The sequence below is a fragment of the Protomyctophum parallelum genome (assembly GCF_964188405.1).
Source record: "Protomyctophum parallelum genome assembly, chromosome: 3".
Lineage (NCBI taxonomy): Eukaryota > Metazoa > Chordata > Actinopteri > Myctophiformes > Myctophidae > Protomyctophum > Protomyctophum parallelum.
This window is the reverse complement of record NC_139698.1, coordinates 33,991,118-34,017,400: the sequence shown is the minus strand read 5'-3', so window position 1 is coordinate 34,017,400 and position 26,283 is coordinate 33,991,118. Positions and strand designations below refer to the sequence as shown.

The window sequence follows — 26,283 nt, the reverse complement described above, 5'->3', positions numbered from 1 at the left end:
TAATAATATCTGGGATTTTTATAGCGCTTTTCTTGACACTCAAAGACGCTTTACATGTGTTGGGGCCAGGGGGGAACAAGAAGAAAAAGGACAACTTTATTAGAAAAAAACTATTAAAAGAATAAAACCAATAAAACAGTGCATATAACAAGTTTTAAAAACACATCAGCTTGGAAAAGTGATTGTGAACAGGTGGGCTTTCAGTGCAGATTTGAAGGTGGTAAGTGAGGGGGCATCTCGGATGTGTTTGGGGAGAGCGTTCCAGAGGGTAGGGGCGGCCACGGAGAAGGCCCTGTCAACCCAGGATTTCCGTTTGATCCTTTTAGGGACCTCAAGGAGGCCGGCATCGCTGGACCTGAGGGAGCGGGATGGGGCGTGTCGGTTGAGGAGATCGGAGAGGTAGGGGGGAGCCAGGTTGTGCAGTGATTTAAATAAAGAAATAAATGTGTCTACACAGTGAAGAAATTTGGTGTAGACTACAGGTAAAAGGGACCCCTGAGGGGCGTTCTCAACAAATATTACTCACACACACACACACACAGGTGCGCACGCACGCACGCACGCACGCACGCACGCACGCACGCACGCACGCACGCACGCACGCACGCACGCACGCACGCACGCACGCACGCACGCACGCACGCACACACACACACACACACACACACACACACACACACACACACACACACACACACACACACACACACACACACACACACACACACACACACACACACACACACACACGCATGCACAGCAGTGCACATTCCTTACAAGCTATTTCTGATTCCCCCCCTGCAGTTTGTTTTCCCGGAGCAGAGTATTGCATTGGAGATGGGTGGAGGATGTGAAGAGCGATTTACGTCCCTGGAAGCTATAGATTATTTCACACGACAGAACATAGCTCAAGATCCTGCTGCCTCTGACAGTAATTCCCTGTTCTCCTCAGCACTCATCTCTGTCTCTCCTTCTCCATGTCTCTGCCCATCTGGTTTCCCATTGTCCTAATTTTCTTTCTCCTTTTTTTCCCTCTTTCATTCTGTCTCTTATAGAGATGATTATATCGTCTATATCGTGTATGTTAAGTGCCACGTAGGTAGGGTTCTCTGTAGGGTCTCTGTATTCCTCCCCTGTCTCTCCTTCCCTCTCCCCTCTCTCATTCTCTACAGGTCTGAAGTCCATAACCAGTGTGGCTGACTCCAGCAGCCCTCATTGGCCAGCCTCTGATTCCCTGGCTCCGCCTTCAACCAATCACACTCACCTGTGCCCTATGAAAGGGCTGTGTTGGGCTCAGTACATGCTCTCTCTTCAACAACAGCAGTTTGTTTATAGACCAAGGACCAAAGACCATTACTTTTCAGGAAATTAGAAAAATGATCCTGCTATTTTAGCTACTTTCGTGTGACACTGTCTCATGATGAAGTATGTAAAATAGGGGATTCATTTGTGGGGGGAAAAGAAAAGAAGAAAAGAAAAAAGCATGCACGTTTTTTGCGACGATATGATGGATGAGATGGTTATATCTTCCTGACTGGCTGTCTGCTTGTACAGGGTCAAGCCGTGACCCTGTACCTCTAACCCTGAATAATTCACAAGAATCTAACAGAACTTCACACACCTCAATGCTGGTGTGAATCACTGACGTTTCGTGTGACAGATTGAATATTGAATAATGCACCCACACGTCTGCAGTCGTTTATAGTGCAGGAAACAAAGCCCAAAAAGTTGACTATACCCCTCCCCGAGGTATAACAAAACGGGACAAAACATTTTCATATCTTTAGGATGTCCCCTTCATGAAATGGATTGTCCTGAGATTTATTTAAGCTGCCCTGAGACCAGCTGATCTTCCAAGTTGAGCTCTTCTATGATTAAAGCGCCAAACGGAAAGATAAGGAGGGACTTGGAAGCAAAAGGAATGCCCATAGCAGATGTACCCATCATAGGGATGGATGCAGTGGAATTAGGAGTCCTAATTGGCGGAGACCAATATTGGAAAATGGTCACAGGAAAAATGGAGAGACTGAATTTGGATGGCTGGTGCAAGGAGAAGTCACCACGCTAAATATCATAACTGAAGTTGTGGACATTGAAGTGATGCACACAGCGTCAGAGAGGAACAGGCACTGTCAGATCAGTTACGCAACTTTTGGGAAATCGAATCCCTTGGAATCCACGTGAAAGAAATGCATTCTGAGAAGGAAGACATGGCAGTGTATCCCAAGCCGTGCATATCCACGGATATCCCAAGCCGTGCATATCCACGGCTTCCCAAGCCGTGCATATCCACGGCTTCCCAAGCCGTGCATGCCTATTCCCACTATAGGCTGAGGAAGAAATGCCACTTGACAGTTTTCAAATCAGCCTCATGGTGGCGCTACAACAGGCCAAGTTGCGTCTCACACACACACACACACACACACACACACACACACACACACACACACACACACACACACACACACCACACCACACCACACCACACCACACCACACCACACCACACCACACCACACACACACACACACACACACACACACACACATGCTGGACCTCCAAAAGGCTTTTGACACCGTGAACCACTCCATACTGGTTAACAAGCTTAAAGCTATTGGTTTTGATAGCACATCAGTGAGCTGGATGCAATCCTACCTGGAGGGGAGAGAACAGATGGTGGAGGTGAACGGAACACTGCCCCCCCCCCCCTTCCAGTGAGCTGTGGCGTCCCACAAGGAAGGATACTCGTTTCCGGAGGATGGCACCCCTCTGATTCTACTGGTATCTTCCCGTTACATCCCTTCTGGCCTCATTTGACCTCTCCCTATCTCCCTCCCCTCCCACTCACAAGGCTGGTAATGTTTTGGAGCCTGCTCTCCCTCCACACTCTCTGTTACCCCCTTAATTAGGTCTGACCACCACTTCATAACCTTCTCCCTCTCTCTCTCCACCCTCCCGCCTAAACCTACTAACCCTCCGAACGTCACCTCCCGACGCAATCTCAAGTCCCTAAACCCCTCCTCCCTCTCATCCTCTATTCTCTCCTCTCTACCCTCCCTGGAGTCCTTCCTCTCCCTCTCACCTGACACTGCAACCTCATCCTTCCTCTCCTCTATCTCATCTGCATTCGACCAACACTGCCCGCTCTCATCCAGGCCAGCTCGCTCATGCCCACCGGCTCCCTGGCTATCTGAAACTCTCAGATCTGAACGAACACCTCTAAGGGCAGCCGAAAGAAAGTGGCACAAGACAAAGCTACCAGATGACCTTTCCCACTTTCACTCACTCCTCTCTGCCTTCGCCCACTCACTAACCACTGCTAAAACCTCTTTCTACCACACCAAAATCCAATCCTGTACTTCTAACCCAAGGAAGCTCTTCTCCACTTTCTCCTCCCTCCTTAAACCCCCTCCCCCCACTCAACCTTCATCCCTCACTGCTGATGTTTTTGTCAACTACTTCGAGAAGAAGGTTGATGATATCAGCAGCTCCTTTCCTCCCCTCCCACATAAAGTGGCATCTGACTCAACCAACACTAACCCCAACATACCATGCATGTCCTCCTTCTCTCCTCTTTCCCCAGACGAGGTTCTACAACTAGTAACATCCTCTAGACCTACCACTTGTCCTCTTGACCCTGTCCCGTCTCCAAACTTCCAGACCATCGCACCTGATCTGCTCCCCTTCATCACCTCCATCATCAACACCTCAGTAACCTCAGGCTGCGTCCCATCTGCCCTCAAGTCAGCCAGAGTAACACCACTCCTCAAGAAACCAACCCTTGACCCCTCAGATGTCAAGAACTACAGACCGGTATCACTCCTTTCATTTATTTCTAAAACCATTGAACGTGTTGTCTCCAACCAGCTCTCTCTCCATCTCTCACAGAACAATCTGCTGGATCCCAACCAGTCCGGATTCAAGAACGCCCACTCCACAGAAACTGCCCTGCTGGCAGTCACAGAAGCACTACATGCTGCCCAAGCTGCGTCCCACTCTGCAGTACTGATTCTCCTAGATCTATCGGCAGGATTTGACACAGTGAACCACCAGCTGCTCCTAGACACCCTAGCGGATCTAGGCATCGGTGGAACGGCACTAAAGTGGTTCTCCTCCTACCTCACCAACCGGACCTACCAGGTTTCCTGGAAGGGTCTGTTATCATCCCCCCGAACCCTCCAAACTGGGGTCCCACAGGGATCTGTACTTGGTCCCCTCCTTTTCTCACTGTACACTAAATCCCTTGGCACTATCATCTCTGCTCACAATATATCCTATCACTGCTACGCCGATGACACACAACTGTTTCTATCCTTCCCCCCCTCTGCCACTCACTGCATCACTGCATGCCTGGCTGACATCTCACAGTGGATGTCCTCCAATCACCTCAAGCTGAACCCAGACAAGACTGAGCTTCTCTTCTTCCCAGCTAAGTCCTATGCCGGGAGCTAACTATCTCCGTAGACAACGCCCTGGTAACGTCTGTCCCAACAGCCAGGAATCTCGGTGTTGTCCTGGACAGTCAGCTCTCGTTCAAAGCTCACATCACAGCTGTCATTCGATCCTGTAGGTTCACACTCTATAACATACGACGAATTAGACCGTTCCTCACCCAGGAATCAGCTCAGCTCCTAATCCAGTCTTGTCAAAACTCGACTATTGTAACTCCCTCCTTACTGGCCTACCAGCATGTGCACTTAAGCCTCTCCAGCTGATCCAAAATGCCGCAGCTCGCTTGGTCTTCAACCAGCCAAGATTCTCACATGTCTCCCCCCTGCTCCGCTCCCTCCACTGGCTCCCGGTCGCTGCCCGCACAGAATACAAAACTCTGATGCTGGCATTCAAAGCAACCAAAGGTATGGCTCCCCCATATCTTGCAAGCATGATTGAACCCTACAAACCCTCCCGCGCACTCAGATCAGCCAATGCAGGGAAGCTGGAAGTACCCTCACTAAAAACGCCGGGACAACACTCCACACGTCCCAAACTCTTCTCCCTCCTGGCTCCAAAACTGTGGAATGCACTTCCCATTGCAGTCAGAACTGCAGCATCACTCCCAATCTTCCGCCGTAGTCTGAAAACCCACCTTTTCAGACTCCATCATGGCCCATAGCACTTATCCTACCCCCTTAGATAGCATTTCGGTAGACTTAGATAGCATTTGATAGAATTATAGCATGTTATGTAGACAGCACTATAATTGCATCGTATATAGTCATAGCACGCCATAGTACATATGTATAGCATAGTAGTATATAGTTTATATGTATAGTTTATGTTTATGTATAGTTTATAAATATATGTATAGTATTATATGTATAGTCTCATAATATAGATATTCCACTGTTACTTTCTTAGCTTACGCATGTTTTATGATAAATGCTTTTTTGTGATGTATTCCCATGCTTTTTGTTCTTGCTTAATGTAAGTCGCTCTGGATTAAGAGCGTCTGCTAAATGCCTAAATTGTAAATTGTAAATTGATACTAGGGCCTTTACTGTTCCTAATATATGTGAACGACATGACGGCTTGTGACTGCGGACAGGAACAAACTGCAGGTTGAAAAGACCCTCAGCTCTGAACTCGGTAGAATCTGCACCTGGCTCGCTGATAACAAACTATCCTTACACCTTGGAAAAACTGAATCCATTCTCTTCGGATCAAATAGTAATCTCAGCAAGGCAGATATGGGGTGACTGTGGCTCAAGAGGTAAAGCAGGTCGTCCAATGATCCATGGGTCGGCGGTTCGAATCCCGGCTCCTCCTGTCGAAGTGTCCTTGGGCAAGACACTGAACCCCAAATTGCTCCTGATGTGCTGGTTGGTACCTTGCATGGCTTCCGCTGCAATCGGTGTATGAATGTGTGTGTGAATGGGTGAATGTAATGCACAATCTATGTAAAGCGCCTTGGATAAAGGCGCTATATAAATGCACCATTTACCATTTACCAGATAGCTTCTTGGTTAGAGGGGGTGACAAAATATCACACGAAAAGATGAAATTACCTACCTAGGTTCCATCCTGGAGGCCAATCTTTCCGGTGATAAAATGGCCACCAACGTAATCAAAAAAGTCAATCAAAGAACAAGATTCCTTTACAGGATCTCCTCACTGGTCAGCAAAAACACCTTGAAGACCTTAACAGGAGCCCTCGTACAAGGTTTCTTTGACTATGCATCCACCTCTTGGTACCACAGCACCTCAACGGCCCTTAAAACAAGGCTCCAGACCTCCCAAAACAAACTGGTCAGGCTCCTACTTGGCCTCACCCCCCGAACCCACCTCACCCCTGCCCACTTTGACAGGCTGGGATGGCTTAGGGTCGACGACAGAGTACAGCATCTTGCAATGGGTCTGGTCCACAAGATTCGATACACCACCAAGATACCCACGTACCTGTCTAAATACTTCCTTAATGTAAACGAAGTCCACACCCACAACATCAGAGGGAGTGCAACAAACCATGTACAACCCAGATTCGGCACAAACAAGGGACTAAATTATTTTCGCTCCTATGCCACCAAAATGTGGAACGCCCTACCAACAGTCATTAAGACATGTGAATCCCTTGACTCCTTCAAAACCGCTCTCAAAGGGCACCTACGGATGGCCGCAATTCGAAACTGGCCTCTGTAAAATCTGAATCCCCCCCAACGCCCCCACCCCCCTCACTGTATATGTATCTTTTCCCTTTTTGCTTCCTATATGATGAATTCCTGTTCTGTTCTTTAACTACATAGAAGTGTCTATTTGTATGTCTCTAAATGTTTTGATGAATTGAACAATGTGGACCCTGTTGTAAACAAGTGTAATGCTTAATTGGGTCGTCCACTCACAGTTAACAGTCTTTGTATTGAGTTTGTGCTTGAAATGTACTGTAATTCTACAAACTGTTAATTTACAATTTTACAATTTAGGCATTTAGCAGACGCTCTTAATCCAGAGCGATTTACATTAAGCAAGAACAAAAAGCATGGGAATACATCACAAAAAAGCATTTATCATGAAACATGCGTAAGCTAAGAAAGTAACAGTGGAATATCTATATTATGAGACTATACATATAAACTATATATATATATATACTACTATGCTATACATATGTACTATGGCGTGCTATGACTATATACAATGCAATTATAGTGCTGTCTACATAACATGCTATAAGTCTGTATCAAATGCTATCTAAGTCTACAGAAATGCTATCTAAGGGGGTAGGGTAAGTGCTATGGGCCATGATGGAGTCTGAAAAGGTGGGTTTTCAGACTACGGCGGAAGATTGGGAGTGATGCTGCAGTTCTGACTGCAATGGGAAGTGCATTCCACAGTTTTGGAGCCAGAAGGGAGAAGAGTTTGGGACGTGTGGAGCGTTGTCCCGGCGTTTTTAGTGAGGGTACTTCCAGCTTCCCTGCGTTGGCTGATCTGAGTGCGCGGGAGGGTTTGTAGGGTTCAATCATACTTGCAAGATATGGGGGAGCCATACCTTTGGTTGCTTTGAATGCCAGCATCAGAGTTTTGTATTCTGTGCGGGCAGCGACCGGGAGCCAGTGGAGGGAGCGGAGCAGGGGGGAGACATGTGAGAATTTTGTCTGGTTGAAGACCAAGCGAGCTGCGGCATTTTGGATCAGCTGGAGAGGCTTAAGTGCACATGCTGGTAGGCCAGTAAGGAGGGAGTTACAATAGTCGAGTTTTGACAAGACTGTTGTCTGGATTAGGAGCTGGGCTGATTCCTGGGTGAGGAACGGTCTAATTCGTCGCATGTACGTAATAAATATTTCAATCAATCAATCAATCAATCAAACACCCCCCCCCCCCCCCCACACACACACACACACACACACACACACACACACACACACTCACACACACACACACACACACACACACACACACACACACACACACACACACACACATGTTTAAATTACCTATCTATGACAAGGTAGTCCTGCATGACAAAGCACAGTGCCATTTAATCATCTCAAAAGGAAATTGTGGCCTTTATTTTCACAAACACACAGCACAATACTGAAACATACATTTGCCAATCGACCAAAGATGATCATGTGACATACTATTACGAGTTACGACTGCCATTTCCCTGTGCCAATACTACATTTCAAAGCCAGCTCTCCTAATACTGAATAAGGACATGGATGCCTGCTCGAAGTCTTCCTGAGCAGACTGTGTGTTTACAAATTGTTAAGACAGACAAAGACCAGATCATTCTTTGTGGTAGGCTAGCCCACAATATTAAACCAAGAGGTTATGGCTAATGTGTTTTTTTATGCAAAATGCATGCACAACACAACCCAAATAGCCTATCTTCATTAAGGACCTGACTTTTTACCCACACTTCCAAGTTTGGTGTGGAAGAGCAGAAATAAAAACACAAATCCTCTTCATGCTGCAAGGGTGTTATTCTGCCCCCGGGTGGCCAAATGCATCACATTGCAACAGTAGGCTCTGAGTGGAAGCAGAGCCATCTATCAAGGCTTTATGTGGAAGCTTCCCGACTAGATCATGTTTCTAGAGGGATAGGTTTCATTGAAACACAGCAAGACTTTCACAAGAATAACCAAGGTTAGCGATTCCATTTATGTTGTGTGATCTTGCATAACAATTACGTTGATAATGTGCTCCAGATGTTAGCCTCGTTGTCCGTTAACAAAAGGCACACCGAAGATCAGGAGTCAGGACAGGTCACAGTGGTAGCAGTTCTTGAAGTAGCAAAAATGGCTAAATGAATGTGATGCAGTGTGGAACTCATTAGAATGATACTAAACACTAGCCCTCCAAGCAGAACCCAATGGTACTGAAGTTTCTGACATTTTGTTCGAACTCATCAAAATTTCAGAAAAGCTTTATGTAGGGTCCCGAAAGGGGCTAACTAAACACTGGACTGGGTTCACCAGCTAGTCCATTATTACAATACTAAAAGTCTATTATTTAAATTCAAAGAATGTCTTACTCTTATAGTATAAAGTTACTGACGTGTACATTTTTACTAATTAACATTGTAGCTGTGCCCAACAATCAAAGCAATAACGACACTGCATCACAAGCTACAAACCTACTTGTTTCAACGCACCATAGCGACTCAGCACTACATGTTGCCATCATCAGGCGTTGTATAATTATATATTTAAGTAATAATTAACTTAAGTAATGACTTAAGATGGGAGAAGTAAGATGCCCATTTGGGTAACAGAATGGACCAGTTTGAACTGCACGATAATGAATTGAGATAGTTGCTAGTAGTAGCCTACTGTATTGACTGCACTTGGTACAATAGTGTCCAAGTTTATATTGTAGATGAGTAGCTTTCAAACCTAGCTATATTTGCAAATAATTTAAAAAAGCATATTGAATTATTGATAGTATAAGTGTGCCAGTATTGAGCTGATTTAGCTGTTCAAACATGACTTCCAAGGACCAAAACAGATGTATTGTTTATGATAATGGCACATTATAACACGTATAGGTAGGTACTTGACATTAGTTTGGAATCCAGTGAGTGTCTATAATTATTTATTGCCCTGTCTTTAAGATACCTTCCCTCCTAGAATGTCCATTAATTTGATGTTCTCCTCTCCATCTTCATGCTGCAGAAAGATGGTTCTGTGTGCAGTAAGTAGACTCCTCAAGAGAAGTGTCGGCAGAGGGTCCTGGAGTACTAGGTAAAGGAGCTTGTCCAGTTAGGATCCTTTAACCACATCAACCAGCATCCCTATTCTGGGCATCTCATAACAGGCAAACGTTCTGCAAAAATAGCATTGTTAGATTGTCTGTTTTTGGCGACAATATTTGGTGTAGGCCTAGACGGAAAAAAGGATAGGACCATGTATAGACCCTGTGGAACCCCGGTCAATTAATATACAGTATAGCGTTTAAGGAATTAATTTAATTTGAAGTTGTCTGTGTATGTTTGTCTTTTATGCTCACCCACAACACAGGTTTTTTGATTGATTGAATACTTTATTAGTCAGAATGTAAACAGCATGTGGTACCGTCAGACAGTAAGGCTAAAAGGATAACACAAAGAAGTCCTTGGGGTCTTGTTTCCATTGTGGTACAACACAAACCAGATTGTATGGTGCTGAAACTTTCCACTGCAGTGTGTTATGATCCGAGGAAGGTCATGGTCATCAACCTTTTTGAAATGTTTTATATTTTAATATTTAACTTTTTAAACCATTTGCCCACCTCACCCAGCTCACAATACACCATTATGCAAAGTAAATATTACGCTAAGTAGACTGTATTTCTCCTGGGGACATGATACCACATATGTAACAAACTGATTTATGTAGGTATATAAAATGGCCTGTTTGGCCTGTCTGTAGTCATATGATTCCAGCACTTGTTTGTGTTACGAAACATTTATATTCATTTTTCTTGAGAATGCAATATTTCTTTCTGTTCATGAGTTCCACACCACCTGCTCTAAACATTTTACAGGCAGTTGAGCATCAAGTATGTATTTAATATTAAATAACTGGGGTTCGCAATCAGTCCTGTTCCTTCTGTAACAGCAACTTGTTCAAATCCAGAGAGCCGAGGCACAAGGTTAAGCAATCTCCTGTGCTGGATGCAGAAGGAGTAGGTGTCATGTTCTAACCATCTCTATTCCTCTCAGGCCATTTCAGAGACAGAGCAGTGGTTGTGTTTACTCTAGCAGCCATGGTTTCAACCAGGAGGAGATCAGAGAGAAGCTGCAGGCTTTTCCTGGAGGTACCGTTGACCTGGTCAAACAGGAGTCTGGCATCGCGGTGCTGACCATCAACAACCCCACTCGCATGAACGCCTTGTCTGGTACGAATTCTGCAGTACTGTGTTAGGCTGTGGATTTATCAGTGGCGTTATGGATGTCAGATCTTATATTGGTACAAGGTGGCATTCTTGATTTGCGTCCAGGGGATTTGGTGTTCAGGGATCAAAGCTGCATTGTCTGTCAATCATTTTGAAGGGTTGATTTCTCATGTACTGTAAATGTACTGTAGCAGTAGTGGCTCAGAGCCTCTGCACGATGACCAAAAGCTCACCCCGGTCAAGGGGAATTTCCTTTTAGGCTAGTGGTTAAGATGTCGACTTTTCACGTGGGAGACCCGGGTTTGATTCCCGACATAAACAGTAGAAAAATTATGTTTTCAAACTGCATTCATATAATTCCTATTCTGTACTCCCTAGTTTGTTTTGATGTGCTTGTAGTTTAAGAGCTTTACGTTGTAGTCTCTGGGAATGTACTGTACAATACATGTTTAGTTTTGAATTGATAATATTGCATTATCCGTTGTTGTTGGGTGGAAACCCAAGTGTCCAAAACTGTTACTTTTCAGGATTTAAATAAAAAAATAGCAAACACAGATCTGTTATTTACTACATTGTAGTTTTGTAGTATGAAGTAGGCCATTACTTTACGAAAAGTAAAGCAATGTCACTCCCCTTCTCCGCTCCCTCCATTGGCTCCAGGTCGCTGCCCGCACAGAGTACAAAACTCTGATGCTGGCATTCAAAGCAACCAAAGGTACGGCACCGCCATATCTTGCAAGTCTGATCGCACCCTACAAACCCTCCCGAGTGCTCAGATCAGCCGACGCAAGGAAGCTGCCCTAAAAACACTGGGACAACGCTCCACACGTCCCAAACTCTTCTCCCTTCTGGCTCCAAAACTATGGAATACACTTCCCATTGCAATCATAACTGCAGATTCACTCACAATCTTCAGACTCCATCTTAGCCCATAGCACTTGCCGTAGTATTTGACCTAGCCTCGACCTCCTACAGGCGTATGAAAAGGCTCAACTTATGTATCTTAGATAGCATTTTTAAGTAGACTTTAAGAGCAGTTTATGTAGACTTATAGCATGTTATATATATAATCTTTATTTCAGACAATAGTCCATATCACATAAGATCAACGTACAAAAAAACCCAAAAAGACAAACAACATGGAAAAAGGATAAAAGCGAGCAGTTAATACAATACAAAGTACAGTAGTCACAGTAGTGCATATACAAGCACTGACCTATCTAATCAGCAGTAGGCTGCTGAGCCAGTGTTTGCGCAGCCTGGACGTGACCCGGTAACAGCTCTTCACACTACAGGGTTCCTTAGCACAGGGTTACTTAGCACTGCATAGTGTATATATATATATATATATATATATATATATATACACACACCGGTATGCATAATTTCATTATATAGATTTTCCACTGTTATGCTCTTAAGCTTACGTATGATTCATGATGACTACTTTGTATGTATTAGATGAAGAGCGTCTGCTAAATGCCTAAATTGTAAAAGGTCAAATCTGGAGATGATACAAGGTTCCTGCCTTGGATATTCTTAACTAGCATTTTGAGGTATGAGACTTGACATGATGTGATACATTTAGCAGGACAGAGGTCAACACAACTCATCACTTTTAGAACTTATGCAAATTAAGACAACTTCAAAGTAATTCTAGTGCAATTTAGTTTAGTATGACTCCCATTAGCAAATGCAGGTCTAGACACATAACTGCTTATGTTGTGTATTCCCTTCCAGGTAGTATGATGGTGGACCTGGAGGAGAGGGTGAGCCAACTGGAGACGTGGACAAAGGGCAAAGGACTCATTGTCCAGGGAGCAGCTGGGACCTTCTGTTCTGGTTCAGACCTCAATGCTGTGAGAGCCATCTCTAATCCACAGGTAGAAACATACATATTTTGTGTCTGCCACGCCCTGTCTGTCTCTGACAAACTGTCTGCCTGTCTCACCCTAGACTGTATGTTTCTCTCCTTTGCTCTCTCAGCTGTCTCTTTTCCATTCTATATACAGTGCATTGTACATGTGGTTTGGATTTCTGTACTGTACCTTTAGATGACTTTGATTTTGTGATTTATGTATTTGTGCTTGTAGGATGGGATGAAGATGTGTATGTTCATGCAAAATACTCTGACCAGACTTTTGAGGTAAGGGCTTCTGCCTCTACTACATATGGCAGAGTAACAAAATATGGAATGTAATACAGCCACACAGTATATCATCATGCATACTGTACATTAGTAGCTTTATTTTTAGATTTAAAGTTTTTTTTCTCCAAAGTCATGAAAACATTCAGTCAATATGTTGGCTTTGCGTTGCTGTTGCTTACTAGAGTTAAATCAACCCGTGCTTTAACATACATTATTAAAACACGTTAAAATAACTTTGACAAAACAATTATGGCGCAGTGATATGTGTGTTCTGTTGGATTAACCACTTTCAACCTGGCGACCCTATGTTTCTCAACCAAGTTGTATACAAGTTGTATATATCAATCTAATTGTATACAGTGTAACAACACTTTTCCCAGTGCAGGTTGCCTCTGATCTCTGTTGCACTGGTAGAGGGGAGAGCACTTGGAGGAGGTGCAGAACTTACCACCGCCTGTGATTTCAGGTACACAGAGATGATGAGAAAAGGCATGCACACACACACACACACACACACACACACACACACACACACACACACACACCCTTGTTTCTGTACTTAATCTTGTTCCTACGTTCTAGCATCTGACTCTTCCACCTCCACTTGTAGGTTGATGGCTGGAGGCAGTGTGATCCAGTTTGTACACAAACACATGGGCCTGGTCCCGGGGTGGGGCGGTGCGGCCCGCTTGGTCCACATTGTGGACAGCCGGAATGCCCTGAAGCTCTTGGGTGGAGCTCTGAAAGTGGACCCTGAGCTGGGTGTGCAGATTGGATTGGCAGATGGAGTCCTGGGAGTGTCCCAAGCAAGGGAAGGTGAAAGCAGTTCCATCAGTGTTCTGGAACAGGCAGAAAACTGGCTGAGTCGCTATACAAAAGGCCCAGCCCCTGTAATCCAGGCTATGAAGAGGGTGGTGTTGTCAGGGAGAGAATTATCTCTGTCTGAGGCTCTGAGGACTGAAAAGGATGTATTCGGGACAGTGTGGGGTGGACCGGCAAATCTGCAGGCCTTGGCTGGCAAGTCCAAACACAAGTGATGGCCACCCAGTTTCCTAAACAGTAATTTAGCGCACAGTTGACAGTTCATGTTCAACTTTTGGGAAAACTCTGAAAACCATCTTGCTCTTTAAAGTCTCGGACATTAAATAATGTTCCTGCAATAAACACCATGTTCTCAAAAAATGATTGCCTCGATTTAAATGTGGAAAGGTTTTGCAGTGGCAGTAGAGTGATAGATGATTGACAGATGACTACAGGATGTATTGCTGAACTTGCTGTTCTAACCACATTTGAAGTTGTGAGAAAGCTGTTGATGCAGAGTTTCCAAGCACACTATCAAATAGTACTGTATATAATTGGAACTCATTGGTCAAACTCAAATTAAAACTAGCCTGGCACTCAGAGAGATTCCTACCCCTTATGTGCTGCATAAACAGGCAAAGCCTTTCACAAAATCTGCAAGTGCTGCTGTTCCCCATGTGGGTAACAGTACAGTATTTATCCAAAATGTATATGTAATGTATATTTCTCCACGTTTGATTTGAGTAGTCATTGGTGGAAATGAATACAAATAGATTTGTTTGTTTTTTTACTTGGTCGACAAACACATTTTCATACAAATTCAATCAGAACTGGAGTGTGGCTTTGTAAATGACACTGCTTTAAAACCACTAATACCTTCAAGATAAAGTTTGTGTTTTCCACCATGACCTGTTGGTTAACACCATCCCCGCCCGGATCAGCTTCCATCCCCTAAACATGAGCCAATTGTGTTTGTGTAGATGCACGACAATGCCGGATACACCCCGGTGGATTCGAACCCCCAGACTCTGCAGTGGTGAGTTTCTTTTTATAAAATAAAAAGGCATTCTCTTTGTGGTTAAGCGGTTAATCATCACAACAGCACAGCTGACACATTGTAAACACTGATACGGTGCCTTTTTTGTGAAGGAATTGATGAATTTGGTTTTAAATGTCAAATTGGGAGATTTGATGGTTATCTGACATCTTCAGTACACTTTTGACAGTCGCCCATTCACGGAATTGTGCACATCTTAAAATATGTGTTGTCTGTATATAGTGAAGGGATATCCTAGATGTGAGTGTGATTGATATTTTCAATAAAAAAATATATGGTTGATGTACTGTGTAATTGCATGTTTGTGAAAAACACAAACCAAAACGATGCTACATTCCAGAGATTTTCTGTATTCCTCCCCATGCATGATTAGGTTAATGTTATAGATGCTAGCCCGAGCCTAACATTAGCACATAGGCTACAGTAGTAGATATCGACAGTGTAGGAAAATAACTAAAGTAACTTATTACTTAAATTCATATTACCCCTTTCCAGTAATATAACTAATTACTTTCACATTTTGAGTAATAATATGTTACAAATTTTCAAAAGTATAAACTCATTACTATTTTCATGAGCCTTGGTGGTACTGTGGACATGAGTGTTTATTTATAATGGTAGACTGGGTTGGAATCGAGTTGCTTTTCAGGCTGCTGATCTAGCGGATCTAGACTGTAGTGGATACAGAGATGATGCACACTACTGGGTAAAGTAATAAAAAGTAATAAGTAACTAGTTACTTTTGACATGGAGTAAAATGTAAAGCAATATTACTTTAGTTTTTGTTTAAGTAAAGTAAGTAGTAATAGGTAATATATCAGTTTTTGAGTAACCTTTCCAACACTGGATGCCGATGATGAATATGAACTTCATTCAACCTCCTTTTTTGTGTTTACATGAGAGTCAAAAGTGAATCTCGTAAAATCATGAAACATTTAGTACTCATTTGTAACTAAAATGTAAACTGATATTTTTTCACTTGCACATATCAGAGCTGCTTTCGGCTTTCTATACAAATATATTACTGAACAAATGATGCATCAGCAGACAAGTCCCTAGAGCATGACAGGGCTTGTCTCTTGTTCCTCTTACAAAGGTCATTCATTTCCTGACCAGGCCTGTGGTGCCACTGTGGACAGAATAATACCAAACATCCACAGCACAGGTGAGGTGAATAGACATGTTTTACTCTAAACTGTCTTATGTTAAGGCCCTGAATCATACATCAGTTGACATTAGGCTATTTCTTGCTAGTTAGACTATTAAGTAGACTATTGTTTTCAATTCTATAAATTCCAAGCATTATTTACTTAAGACATCTTGAGATGTTTGTTATAGCGCTTTTCCAAGTGCTCAAAGCACTTTACAATGGTTCATTCATTCATTGGGAGGTGAAGCGGCGAACAGTCGACGCCAGAGTCCTCACTTCCTACACCAACCAACTCACTGGAGGCAATGTAGGGTAGTGTCTTGCCCAAGGACACTTCTACATGTGGACAGGAGGAGCCTGGATTCTAACCGCCGACCCAGGCCAGGGATCATTGGACGACCTGCTCTACCTCCTGAGCCACAACCGCCAATAATTGCATTGAGTGGAAATGCAGTTCAAATGTTTGTTGCTTTTCCATGCTGGAAGGCATTTCATATGTATTAAAAATGAGAGATTTACTCTGGGAATGGGAAAACGTGTGTGGAACCTCATGTATCTGATAAAATATTCACTTTACCAATTAGAAATCTTGGCAAAGACCAGTTTGTATTCTACTCGGTCATGATGTTACCATGTATGAGGGACAAGTCACAAAATGTGCTTCAAAACGGTAAACCACTAATAATTTCAAGATGAAGTGATACAATTGTGTGGTTTTCCACCATGACATGTATGCCATATTGCCATTCTGGGTTTGACACTTCCAACAATGTCTTTACTATAATCGGAGTTCTATTGTACAATACAATTGGGGAACTTTTGGATTCAACAACTGGAAAACACAAAATCCCATCCTTTAAGGTTGATGAAATTTATTCTTAAATTACAAACTGTGAAATCAAGCAAAGGCTTACAGAAAGTTACATTTACTTTATTTTTCAGAATGAGAAGTGTAAAACTGAGACACCGGAGGAAATGGTAATTATGCGTTTAAGAAATAAAACAAAGTGTGGGGGATAAATGACAACCCCCTCCCCACAAAGAAATATAATTAAAACTTAACATTTCTGGAGATGGCCAACAAGTGTTCTCTTACCGCCTTAGAAATGAGATGAAACAAGAGAAGAGTTACAACCAGAGGAAAGGCAAAAACAAACTGCACATTAATTCAAACTAAACCCCAGAATCAATGAAACATCCTCCCCACCCAATAGTGTTAAAAACAAACGGTCTTCAAACACATGCACATTATTAAACATACTAGCCTTTCAACATGGGTAATAATGAACACTCAAAGACCATGTTTTTCTTAAGCAACACACCAATTAGAATACATTAGTCATGGCTAGAAAGAATACTGGAAACCGAAACCGACTCAGAAGATTAACACCAAGATGATTTATGTAAAAGTGACCAATTATCTTTCAGTTATGTCAGAACAGAGATTAAAATTTATCGTTAATGAGCAATTAATTGCTTATTAAGTATGTTTAATAGATTCTATAGAAGACACTTAAATGCTGCAGGTTAATATTGATGTAAAAGAACCAAATCTCAGCAGCCAGATGGTTTTGCCGCTTTCTCTTAAAGGTCTGAATTGTGAAATATTGAGTGTGAGCTTGCAATATTTACATACTGTAGCTCATGGGGTTACAGCCCTGAATCAGCAAACGATTAATTTAAGACCTGCTTTGATTTCAGATAACAGGAAACCAACTGCCACTGTGCCAAAATTGTCAATTTTTAACAGTTAACAGTATTTGAAAGTACATTTTCATCATTAGATACATCTGAAGCAAAGAACTACATTAGGGGATTTAAGGGTCGTCAACAGTAGTCAGATGAGCCAAGCTTGGGAAAGCCTGTGTGTGTCTAAGCTGTAAATATTCATGTAAATTGTCAGTGGCTGCGCCCCATTACAATAACTCCCTCTTTTGTGCCTTGTTTCACTACATGTCACAGATTTTGACTGGAACTTCAAAACAGTCCCTGGGAATCGTGATTCCCATCGTCACAATGGGCATGAATGAAATGTACTTCATCTTCAACGCGAATTCAATGTCCCCCGTTCATTTTGCGTGGTTCTGCAGTGTAGACAGGCTCTGGGCGACGCACATCGTGTGACTCACTGCTCATAACACCGTTCTTGTAGGTTTACACTTACCGGTATATACTTTCATTTTAAATTGCAAATTCAAATGTTATAATCCTTTAACTAGTGTTCAGGAAGACCAGGCGACCATTTTAGCAAATGGCAAGTGTACAAAGGAGTCGTCATCCCATGTCATTTACATTAAACAAGTGTTATGAACCATTTAATCTAGGGGGAATAATAATAATAATAATACACGACCCCAGTCGTCACACAAGTCATTACCTAAATTACATGGGCACACCAAGACACCATTCTCCCATTCCCTGCTCCGATGACCCCTTAATAGCCAATCTACAAGCTCACAAGAACATGGATGCCCTCTGTCTGAAATGGGTATGAACACGCAAAAATAAGCAGAAATTATAAAAGCTTATTTTTCTCCAGTTCTCCAACATCAGATCTGTGACAGTGAAGTGAACAAGGGCATATGAGAAGGAATAAATTAATGGAACATAGCCATTTAATGAGGTTGATGACTTCACACTTCAGTCACTGTACATTGGCCATCAGGCATTCTGGACCTTCCAGTGCTACTGGAAGATGAGGAAGGGGGAGCGTCAGAAGACTCTGCCCCAGGAGGGATTCTGTCTTCTGGAATCAGTCTTTGCCTCCTTGGCCTCATCTCATACGGCTCCACACACTCGTCGTCTCCACCCCCTTCCTCATCTTCTTCATCGTCGTCCTCTTCTTCATCATCACTCCAATCACCAGAGCCAGACTCTTCCACAGAGGTATGAGGGTCAGAGGACCTAGAGGGAGAGGCTTCCTCCTCTTCCTCCTCCTCTCCTTCCCCAACATCAGACCTTTCTTGGGCAGGTATAGGCCTGGGACTGATTTGCAACTGGGAGAGTGTGTCCACCAGAGAGGGGCTGCTGCTGCCAGGTTGGCCCCCAAGAGAGGTGGGGGGTCTGGGAGCCGGGGGGATAGTGACCTGCTGCTGTGCCCCTGCTATGGTATCGGCACCATCTGCAGAGTTTTCTCGACCCGTTCCCGTTGCCCCAACAGCCACAGCCCCAGCCTCAGTGTCCAAACGCAGTCCCGCCACACCCTTCTTGGGGATGTCCACAATGTCTCTCTTCATCTTGCGCCTACGGCCGTGCTCGTTGCGCCGATATTGCACCATGTTCTCCAAGTCAGCCACATACAAGAAGCCAGCAATGAGCATCTCAGCCGTCTTCTTGCCCTTGGAGAAAGCGTCCTCCAGCTCCCTGCTGGTCCGCTCGTCATACTGCCACCAACCATTACGCCCTTCATAGTACCAGGCGTGATCCCCCGCCGACGGTCGTCCAGCCGATGCCTTCAGCTCCTCCGGGGAGAGCAGCGTCGGTCTCTCCAGGAAATCCTCCGGCACTTCCTGTCTGCAGAGGGCACATCGCTTGCTCTGCCAGGATGCTCCCTTAACACACAGAAAGCAGAAGACATGGCGGCAGGGCAGCTGCACCGGGTGGACGCAGCTCTGAAGACAGATGGCACACTCTGGTACAGGCAGTGCCGGAGAAGAGCCACTGGAGCCAGAACACGAGGACTCTGCACTGTTACCACTTCCCCCACCACCGTCGCTACCCTTCTTGCTGGATGGGAGCGAGCTAACAGAGTGGTCTACCTCGCTACAGCTAGCCATCCTTGGAAAAGTACTGTTGAATAGGAAACATTGAGAAAGCGTTAGAATTGGCAGATACATGGTTTCTGTTGTGAATGATGTCACATCATGCCTAAATGCTAAATGGACATCTCTGATGGCAGAGAGGAAGAGGAGAGGGTGGAGGACATTGTTAATATTATTAGGTTAGATAAACCGATTACAGTGTGATATATGGACCACGAAGAAGGGATAACATTTAATGTTGAAATGCAACAAAGTATCTAGAGCAACTATTCGTGTTTGCTAGCCCAGTAGTTAAGAAATTATTTATAACTGTATTATTGTGTTTTTTATGCTATGTTCATTAATTAATGGAATACATAATGGGATGGAATGTCCACCACAATGGAAACAAGCTAAAAGCCAAGCGTTATCCTTGGTTTTTGACATGACATGCCGTTTACATTTCTGACTAATAAAATAATTTAAAGAAAAATCGCTATAGGTTATTCTACACTAGATCACGTTTATTTTCTAACAATAGTGGGACAATAAAAACTATTAGATACTTACTGCAAGAACCGTTAATGTCGGTGTATCATTAGGAGTGCTGTTCTTCAAACCAGCCACTGAAAAAAAAGACAGTGTCAACAACACGATCAAATTACGTTATATACATCCAACCAAGACATTATGGAACTTGAAATGCATGTCTGCCGTTTTGGGCCTCTTCACTGTGAATATTATCATAATCACTAGAGAGTTGCCAGGTTTGATAACATTCCCTACAGGTCACACGTTAACTGGCTGTCTGATAAAGAATGACATTGTTGTGTTGGATTACCGGGGAAACGCAAACGACTGATCTGTTGGTCACTGTCTACAGGGAACTGTTAACCCAGTTGTTGTCTTAATAGTAACACTTGTAAACCAGTACAAGCAGCCAGGCAGAGAATCCTTTGTCTTTATTGTGGACACAACACCAGTTAAAGTGAACTGTTAAGTTAGTTAGCAAGCGCTAGTTTGGGAAATGTATATAAATATACGTGACGTACGTCGTTACAAAAAACACCCCAAAGACCGTAACGATTGACTGGCCAGATTTATAATGACTGATAAAAAACAAAACAATGAGACCTGTTGTTATGATTAGCTAGTGACGTTCGCATTGAAAAAAACTCCTGCCATTCCAGCAAATAGACGGCGTTCAACTGACAGTGCTATCTGGTTAGCCCAGAGTTAGCACAGCTGGGATACAAACAGCTAGCCTGTGTTACATATCGAACACATGATCATCTTAAACAATGCAGCGGGATATACTCACATTACCTGCCGTGTCACACTGGATGATGTCGTCTTCTTTCTGTTGTATACAGTATCAGCTCGTGCCACTGCTGTTTCCAGCGTTTGATTTAGAGGGGAGACTGTTATCAAAATGCTAACTGGGGCTTTTGTTTTCCTCCGAAAAAAGAATCCTAGACGAACAGCCCCGATTTATATGGCTCGCCGTACGACGGCGTCGCGCGGCGAAAATAGCCGATCTGCAAGCTCACGGAGTCTCTCGTAAGCGACACGCCGTGAGCTTGTAGATCTGCTATTTTCGGGCCAAAAGAGAGAGAGTCCGTCTGGGGGCGGGGGCGTACCCACGCATGTATACGTAATGACGCGCGTAACGTTAACAGTGTTGCCAGGTCTGCTTATTATAAGTGCCTCTGGGCTTGCTTTTCTTTTTTGATTGATTGATTGACTCTGTATTAACAGATAATTGTTTGCAAAAAAAAAAGGCACAGGAAAGTACAGTTCAATCCAAGGTCTGCTAAGAGTATTAAAAACAGTTTCCATTGGGGTCCTTCATATTTAATTCATCTGTCTGTACGCCTACCCTGTAAAAGCTGCTTGCAAATATTGGTAGATGCAGGTTGTGTTTTTTATTGGGGGTGAGGGTTGTTAACTTGTTTATAAAGTGTAGTTGATTATTTTGAGCTTGATAGTTGTTTCCTAATGTTGTTTTAACAAGTGGTTCTTTTTTTCTCCCTACATTTTCTCCCACGATTTTTGTAACCCATTTTTCACCCCATGTGTCAATTAGGTGCAGGTTCAGATTCTACCGAGTTTAGAGCTGAGGGCCCTTTCAACCTGCACTTTGTTCCTGTCTGAGACCAGCAATGCCGACATTGCCGAGTCATCTGCGAACAGGAACAAGTTGCAGTCACAAGCTGATGTCATGTCGTTTACATATATTAGGAACAGTAAAGGTCCTAGTTTGCTTCTTTGTGGAACGCCACAGCTCACTGGGAGGGGGGACAGTGTTCCGTTCACCTCCACCACCTGTTCTCTCCCCTCCAGATGAATACCAGACAACTCGCCCCTTTACCAACTCGCCCCGCGAAATATGTTAATTTAATGTAATGTAGTTCATTTAGTATTTCCCTCCCTCTCTGAAATCTGGAATTATCTTGTATACAGATTTATTTGATTGTATAGTTGCGAACGCAGTAAGCACTAACTATGAGACCCTGCAGATCATGTCTGTGTGTGTGTCTGTGTAAGCACTAACTATGAGACCCTGCAGATCATGTCTGTGTGTGTGTGTGTCTGTGTGTGTGTCTGTCTGTCTGTCTGTCTGTCCCGCTGTGACACCACCTGCCCGCCACCAGAGGGCGGAGCTGTAGCACACACACACACACACACACACACACACACACACACACACACACACACACACACACACACACACACACACACACACACACACACACACACACACACACACACACACACACAGTAGAAAACTTACTAACTAAAAAGAAGGAAAAAAAACGTAATTTATTTTAATTGTTGTTATTGCAATTTACGAGCTGCGTTCGCTTCCTGCGTTTGCGCGTCTTACTTGTAGTCGATCTCTATACTCTGTAAAATTAAGAAAGAATAACATGAGACAGAGACGGTGACTGCTTACTTACTTACTTACTCCTCTTCGTCCCCAATGGGACATAAGGCTTCAATGAGCACTCTCCATTTCATTCGATCCCTTGCGCCTCTCCCCAGGACAGGTTCATCTGTTCCAGCTCCTGTGTCACAGTTCTGCGCCAGGTGGTCTTGGGCCTCCCAGGTTTTCTTTTTCCTGGTGGTGTCCATCTTAAAGCCACCTTTGTGATGCAGTCCTGCTCCATCCTCAGTACATGCCCTAGCCATCTCAGGCGTCTGTGTGTAATGTCCTTGGTAATGCTCCGGCTCCCTGTTTGTTTGTACAGTTCATTGTTTGATATTTTGTTTGGCCAAAAGATCTGACATATACGTCTGAGGCATCTGTTATGGAATACTTCTATTCTCCTTGTGTCTGTCTTGACCACTCTCCAGCTCTCAGAACCATACAGCAGGACAGACTTGACATTGCTGTTGTATAGGAGCATCTTTGTTTTAAGGCTATATTGCTTTGATCTCCAGATGGATCGGAGTTGGGAGAAGGCACCCTGAGCCTTTCCCAGCCTTGCTTTGATGTCTTTTGATGCCCCACTGTCCTTACTGATAAGGCTGCCTAGATAAGTGAAATCGTCCACAAACTCGAGTGGTTTTTCATCGACAAGGATGGGTTGTGTGGGGGTGGAGTTCACACACAGCACTTGTGTTTTTGAGGTGTTAATACCGAGTCCGACCTGCCTGGCGAAGGTGTTAACTGTTAAGCCTGTCAGTTTTAGTCTGCATGTTGTTGTGGTTTGTGGATAGGAGAGCAAGATCATCAGCGAAGTCAAGGTCTTCCAACTGGGAGAATAGGGTCCACTGGATGCCTCTCGGTCTGTCAGCTGTGGTGTTGGTGGTGATCCAGTCAATGGCGACAAGGAAGAGGATAGGAGAGATGATGCACCCCTGTCTCACTCCGGACTGCACGGGAAACGTCTCAGAGAGGTTATTTCCCATGATGATACTACACTCAAAATGTTCATAGAATGTTTTGATGATGGATATGATCTTTGGTGGTATCCCATAGGAGTGCAGTATCTTCCAGAGGGTGTTTCGGTGGACACTATCGAAAGCCTTCCTGAAGTCCACGGTGACTGCTTAATTAAGTTAATTTAGGACCTTCTAGCAGTTAATTTCATTTTATTAAACACATTTCTTCCATGTAGCCCATGTTTTGTAATGGCATCATCATGCTACTATATGCCCGTGGATATACGTGAACTTAACAATGATAAATTAATATGATAATACCTTTTATATAATCATGTATCAATGTGTCCAGAGTAACAGTTTTTTTTGTATTAACCTGTGCTTTCATTTGAAATTGTTGACCAGCTCAGTGACCTTCTGGTTAGAGTGTCCGCCCTGGGACTGGGAGGTCGAGGTTCAATCCCTCACCCTAAACCTAACCTCCCACGGGGCAGCACACCTAAACCTAACCTTAACCCATGTCTAACCAATGACTAGTCTAAACTAAGTAGCCTATCTGCACGGCAAGGCTTACTTACTTTTACTTTAATAGGCCTACTTCATTTGAAATGTAGCTACCATTCTACATATACTGTGAAATACAAATGTATTTTGTTTGAGTTACTGTATACCTTGAATCTTGAATAAACAAAACAGTGGCATTTTTTTTTATCCAAGAACCCCCCATCTGAAAGTATTTTGTGTGTTGTTAAAATGTTTCGAAAATATTCTAAAATGTTCACATAGCAGATGCATTATGCATATACCGGTTACACCGGTAGGTTTAAAAGTGCTCCATGATGAATAACCATGTCGCTTCTTTCCCATAGACTTGGTTGCTTAATTCTCTCACACAATCTGGCAACACTGCACGTTATGACGCAGGCTGATGACGCCTTCTTATACCTTTGCCATTTACCCCAGCTGCTAAGCTAGCCGCCTGGTCTTCCGGTACGCTTCGGTTAGAGGACACTGGTGTCATACAACGACGGGGACGTTGAATTCAGCTATTTAACGCTAAAGCACTGCAAACCAAATCATCAAGAATGTACTCCCGAGCCGTGAGACCCGCCATGTGCGCGGCCGTCGCCCGAAGCCTGTCAACGTCGTCCCAGAACCACGCTAAAGTCGCGGTGCTCGGCGCGGCAGGGGGCATCGGCCAGCCCCTGTCCCTGCTGCTGAAGAACAGCCCGCTGGTGAGCCACCTCTCGCTGTTCGACATCTTCCACACGCCCGGCGTGGCAGCCGACCTCAGCCACATCGAGACCCGGGCCCAAGTCACGGGCCACATTGGGCCCGACCAGCTCGGCGCTGCCCTTCAAGGCTGCGAGGTGGTGGTAATCCCCGCCGGGGTCCCGAGGAAGCCAGGCATGACCCGTGATGACCTATTCAACACCAACGCGACCATCGTGGCCACCCTGGCCGACGCTTGTGCCCGCTACTGCCCCGAAGCCATGATCTGCATCATTGCTAACCCCGTCAACTCCACCATCCCCATCACATCTGAGATGTTGAAGAAGCATGGCGTCTACAACCCCAACAAAGTGTTCGGCGTGACGACCCTCGACATTGTCAGGGCAAATGCCTTTGTGGCAGACCTCAAGGGCCTCGACCCAGCACGAGTCAATGTGCCAGTTATTGGTGGGCATGCAGGAAAGACCATCATTCCCCTAATCTCACAATGCACACCCAAAGTAGAGTTCCCTGCTGACCAGCTGGCGGCCCTGACTGGAAGGATCCAGGAGGCAGGCACTGAGGTGGTGAAGGCCAAGGCTGGAGCTGGCTCTGCAACCCTCTCCATGGCCTATGCAGGTGCCCGCTTCACCTTCTCCGTCCTGGACGCAATGAATGGGAAAGAGGGTGTGGTGGAGTGTGCGTACGTCAGGTCGGAGGAGACGGAGTGCAAGTACTTCTCAACACCTCTCCTCCTCGGGAAGAACGGCATCGAAAAGAACCTCGGCCTAGGGAAGCTGACCGCCTTTGAGGAGAAGCTGGTGGCTGACGCTATTGGCGAGCTTAAGGGCTCCATCAAGAAGGGCGAGGAGTTTGCGGCCGGGTTTGTGCCCAAATAGATGGGCCATGTTATGTAATATGTACCACTTAATAGTTCACAGCGTTCTTTATTCAGTTATCTAAGACTGTCTTAGAATGTCAATGGCATCCTAGGGCAGGCACCTCAGACTCTCAGTTTCCTCTATAGTTTTTTCGTAGCTGTGGGGGTTAACCTTTGTTTAAAGACCCTAGTTCTGACCTTGACGTCCCCGTTACTGTACCTGTGTAGTTTTAAAGGGCATATGTTTCCATACTGCTACTGTGAACTTCCTGTATGTCTTGTCTAAATTACAAGCCCAAGTGATGGATGTGTTTTGCATGTCTATTTTTATAGCATGAGAAGCTATATTTTGTGCAGAATGCCCCACCCCCTCACTGCTGCTTAAAGAATGGAGAAAAAAACTGTCTCAACTACCTGTTTGTTGCTGATGAGTGGGATGTTTCTAATTGAATCAAATTCAATGTCAGTCTGATCAACATATGACCTTTAAAGAATAAAACCAACTGAACAGACTATGTTAATGTGTCCGTTCTATAATTCTACTCTACCTACTGTATCTCAGCTTTGTTTTTGCTTGTTGCAGTTTTATTATAAT

General features: G+C 44.2%; 4 protein-coding genes across 8 annotated transcripts in view; 2 read left to right on the top strand and 2 right to left on the bottom strand.

The window, feature by feature from the left end:
* lratd2b (LRAT domain containing 2b) overlaps nt 1-26,283 on the bottom strand; it is a 284,775-nt gene that overhangs the window by 87,590 nt on the left and 170,902 nt on the right. The window lies entirely within an intron of this gene.
* On the top strand, nt 8,501-24,480 carry echdc1 (enoyl CoA hydratase domain containing 1). Of its 5 annotated transcripts, XM_083760574.1 has the most exons (9): nt 9,291-9,679; nt 10,639-10,814; nt 12,552-12,694; nt 12,905-12,957; nt 13,346-13,426; nt 13,571-13,776; nt 14,742-14,797; nt 15,915-15,983; nt 24,466-24,480. In XM_083760574.1, the coding sequence occupies exons 1-8, from the start codon at nt 9,567-9,569 to the stop codon at nt 15,960-15,962; spliced, it is 876 nt and encodes a 291-aa protein (XP_083616700.1). In that variant the 5' UTR covers nt 9,291-9,566; the 3' UTR covers nt 15,963-15,983; nt 24,466-24,480. The 5 variants fall into 5 exon arrangements, with proteins under 5 accessions (XP_083616699.1, XP_083616698.1, XP_083616700.1 ...); XM_083760573.1 differs by lacking the exons at nt 14,742-14,797; nt 15,915-15,983; nt 24,466-24,480 and adding an exon at nt 8,501-8,582 and having other exon boundaries at nt 9,611-9,679; nt 13,571-14,131; XM_083760572.1 differs by lacking the exons at nt 14,742-14,797; nt 15,915-15,983; nt 24,466-24,480 and adding an exon at nt 8,566-8,582 and having other exon boundaries at nt 9,566-9,679; nt 13,571-14,131.
* On the bottom strand, nt 16,824-21,287 carry rnf146 (ring finger protein 146). The gene is made up of 3 exons (XM_083760266.1): nt 21,030-21,287; nt 20,279-20,334; nt 16,824-19,757 (listed from the first exon to the last, which is right to left on the bottom strand). The coding sequence occupies exon 3, from the start codon at nt 19,742-19,744 to the stop codon at nt 18,602-18,604; it is 1,143 nt and encodes a 380-aa protein (XP_083616392.1). The 5' UTR covers nt 19,745-19,757; nt 20,279-20,334; nt 21,030-21,287; the 3' UTR covers nt 16,824-18,601.
* Nucleotides 24,545-26,201, top strand: mdh2 (malate dehydrogenase 2, NAD (mitochondrial)). The gene has a single exon (XM_083760568.1). It carries the CDS (start codon nt 24,682-24,684, stop codon nt 25,705-25,707), a length of 1,026 nt encoding a protein of 341 aa, XP_083616694.1. The 5' UTR covers nt 24,545-24,681; the 3' UTR covers nt 25,708-26,201.

What these genes read in the sequence shown, in the direction of transcription:
- echdc1 (XM_083760572.1), top strand. Translation starts at nt 9,567, where the DNA reads ATGTCCATTAATTTGATGTTCTCCTCTCCATCTTCATGCTGCAGAAAG. An exon ending in AGAGGGTCCTGGAGTACTAG is followed by an intron (nt 9,680 to 10,638) that starts GTAAAGGAGCTT and finishes TATTCCTCTCAG; the next exon opens with GCCATTTCAGAGACAGAGCA. An exon ending in TCGCATGAACGCCTTGTCTG is followed by an intron (nt 10,815 to 12,551) that starts GTACGAATTCTG and finishes ATTCCCTTCCAG; the next exon opens with GTAGTATGATGGTGGACCTG.
- rnf146 (XM_083760266.1), bottom strand. Translation starts at nt 19,744, where the DNA reads ATGGCTAGCTGTAGCGAGGTAGACCACTCTGTTAGCTCGCTCCCATCC.
- mdh2 (XM_083760568.1), top strand. Translation starts at nt 24,682, where the DNA reads ATGTACTCCCGAGCCGTGAGACCCGCCATGTGCGCGGCCGTCGCCCGA.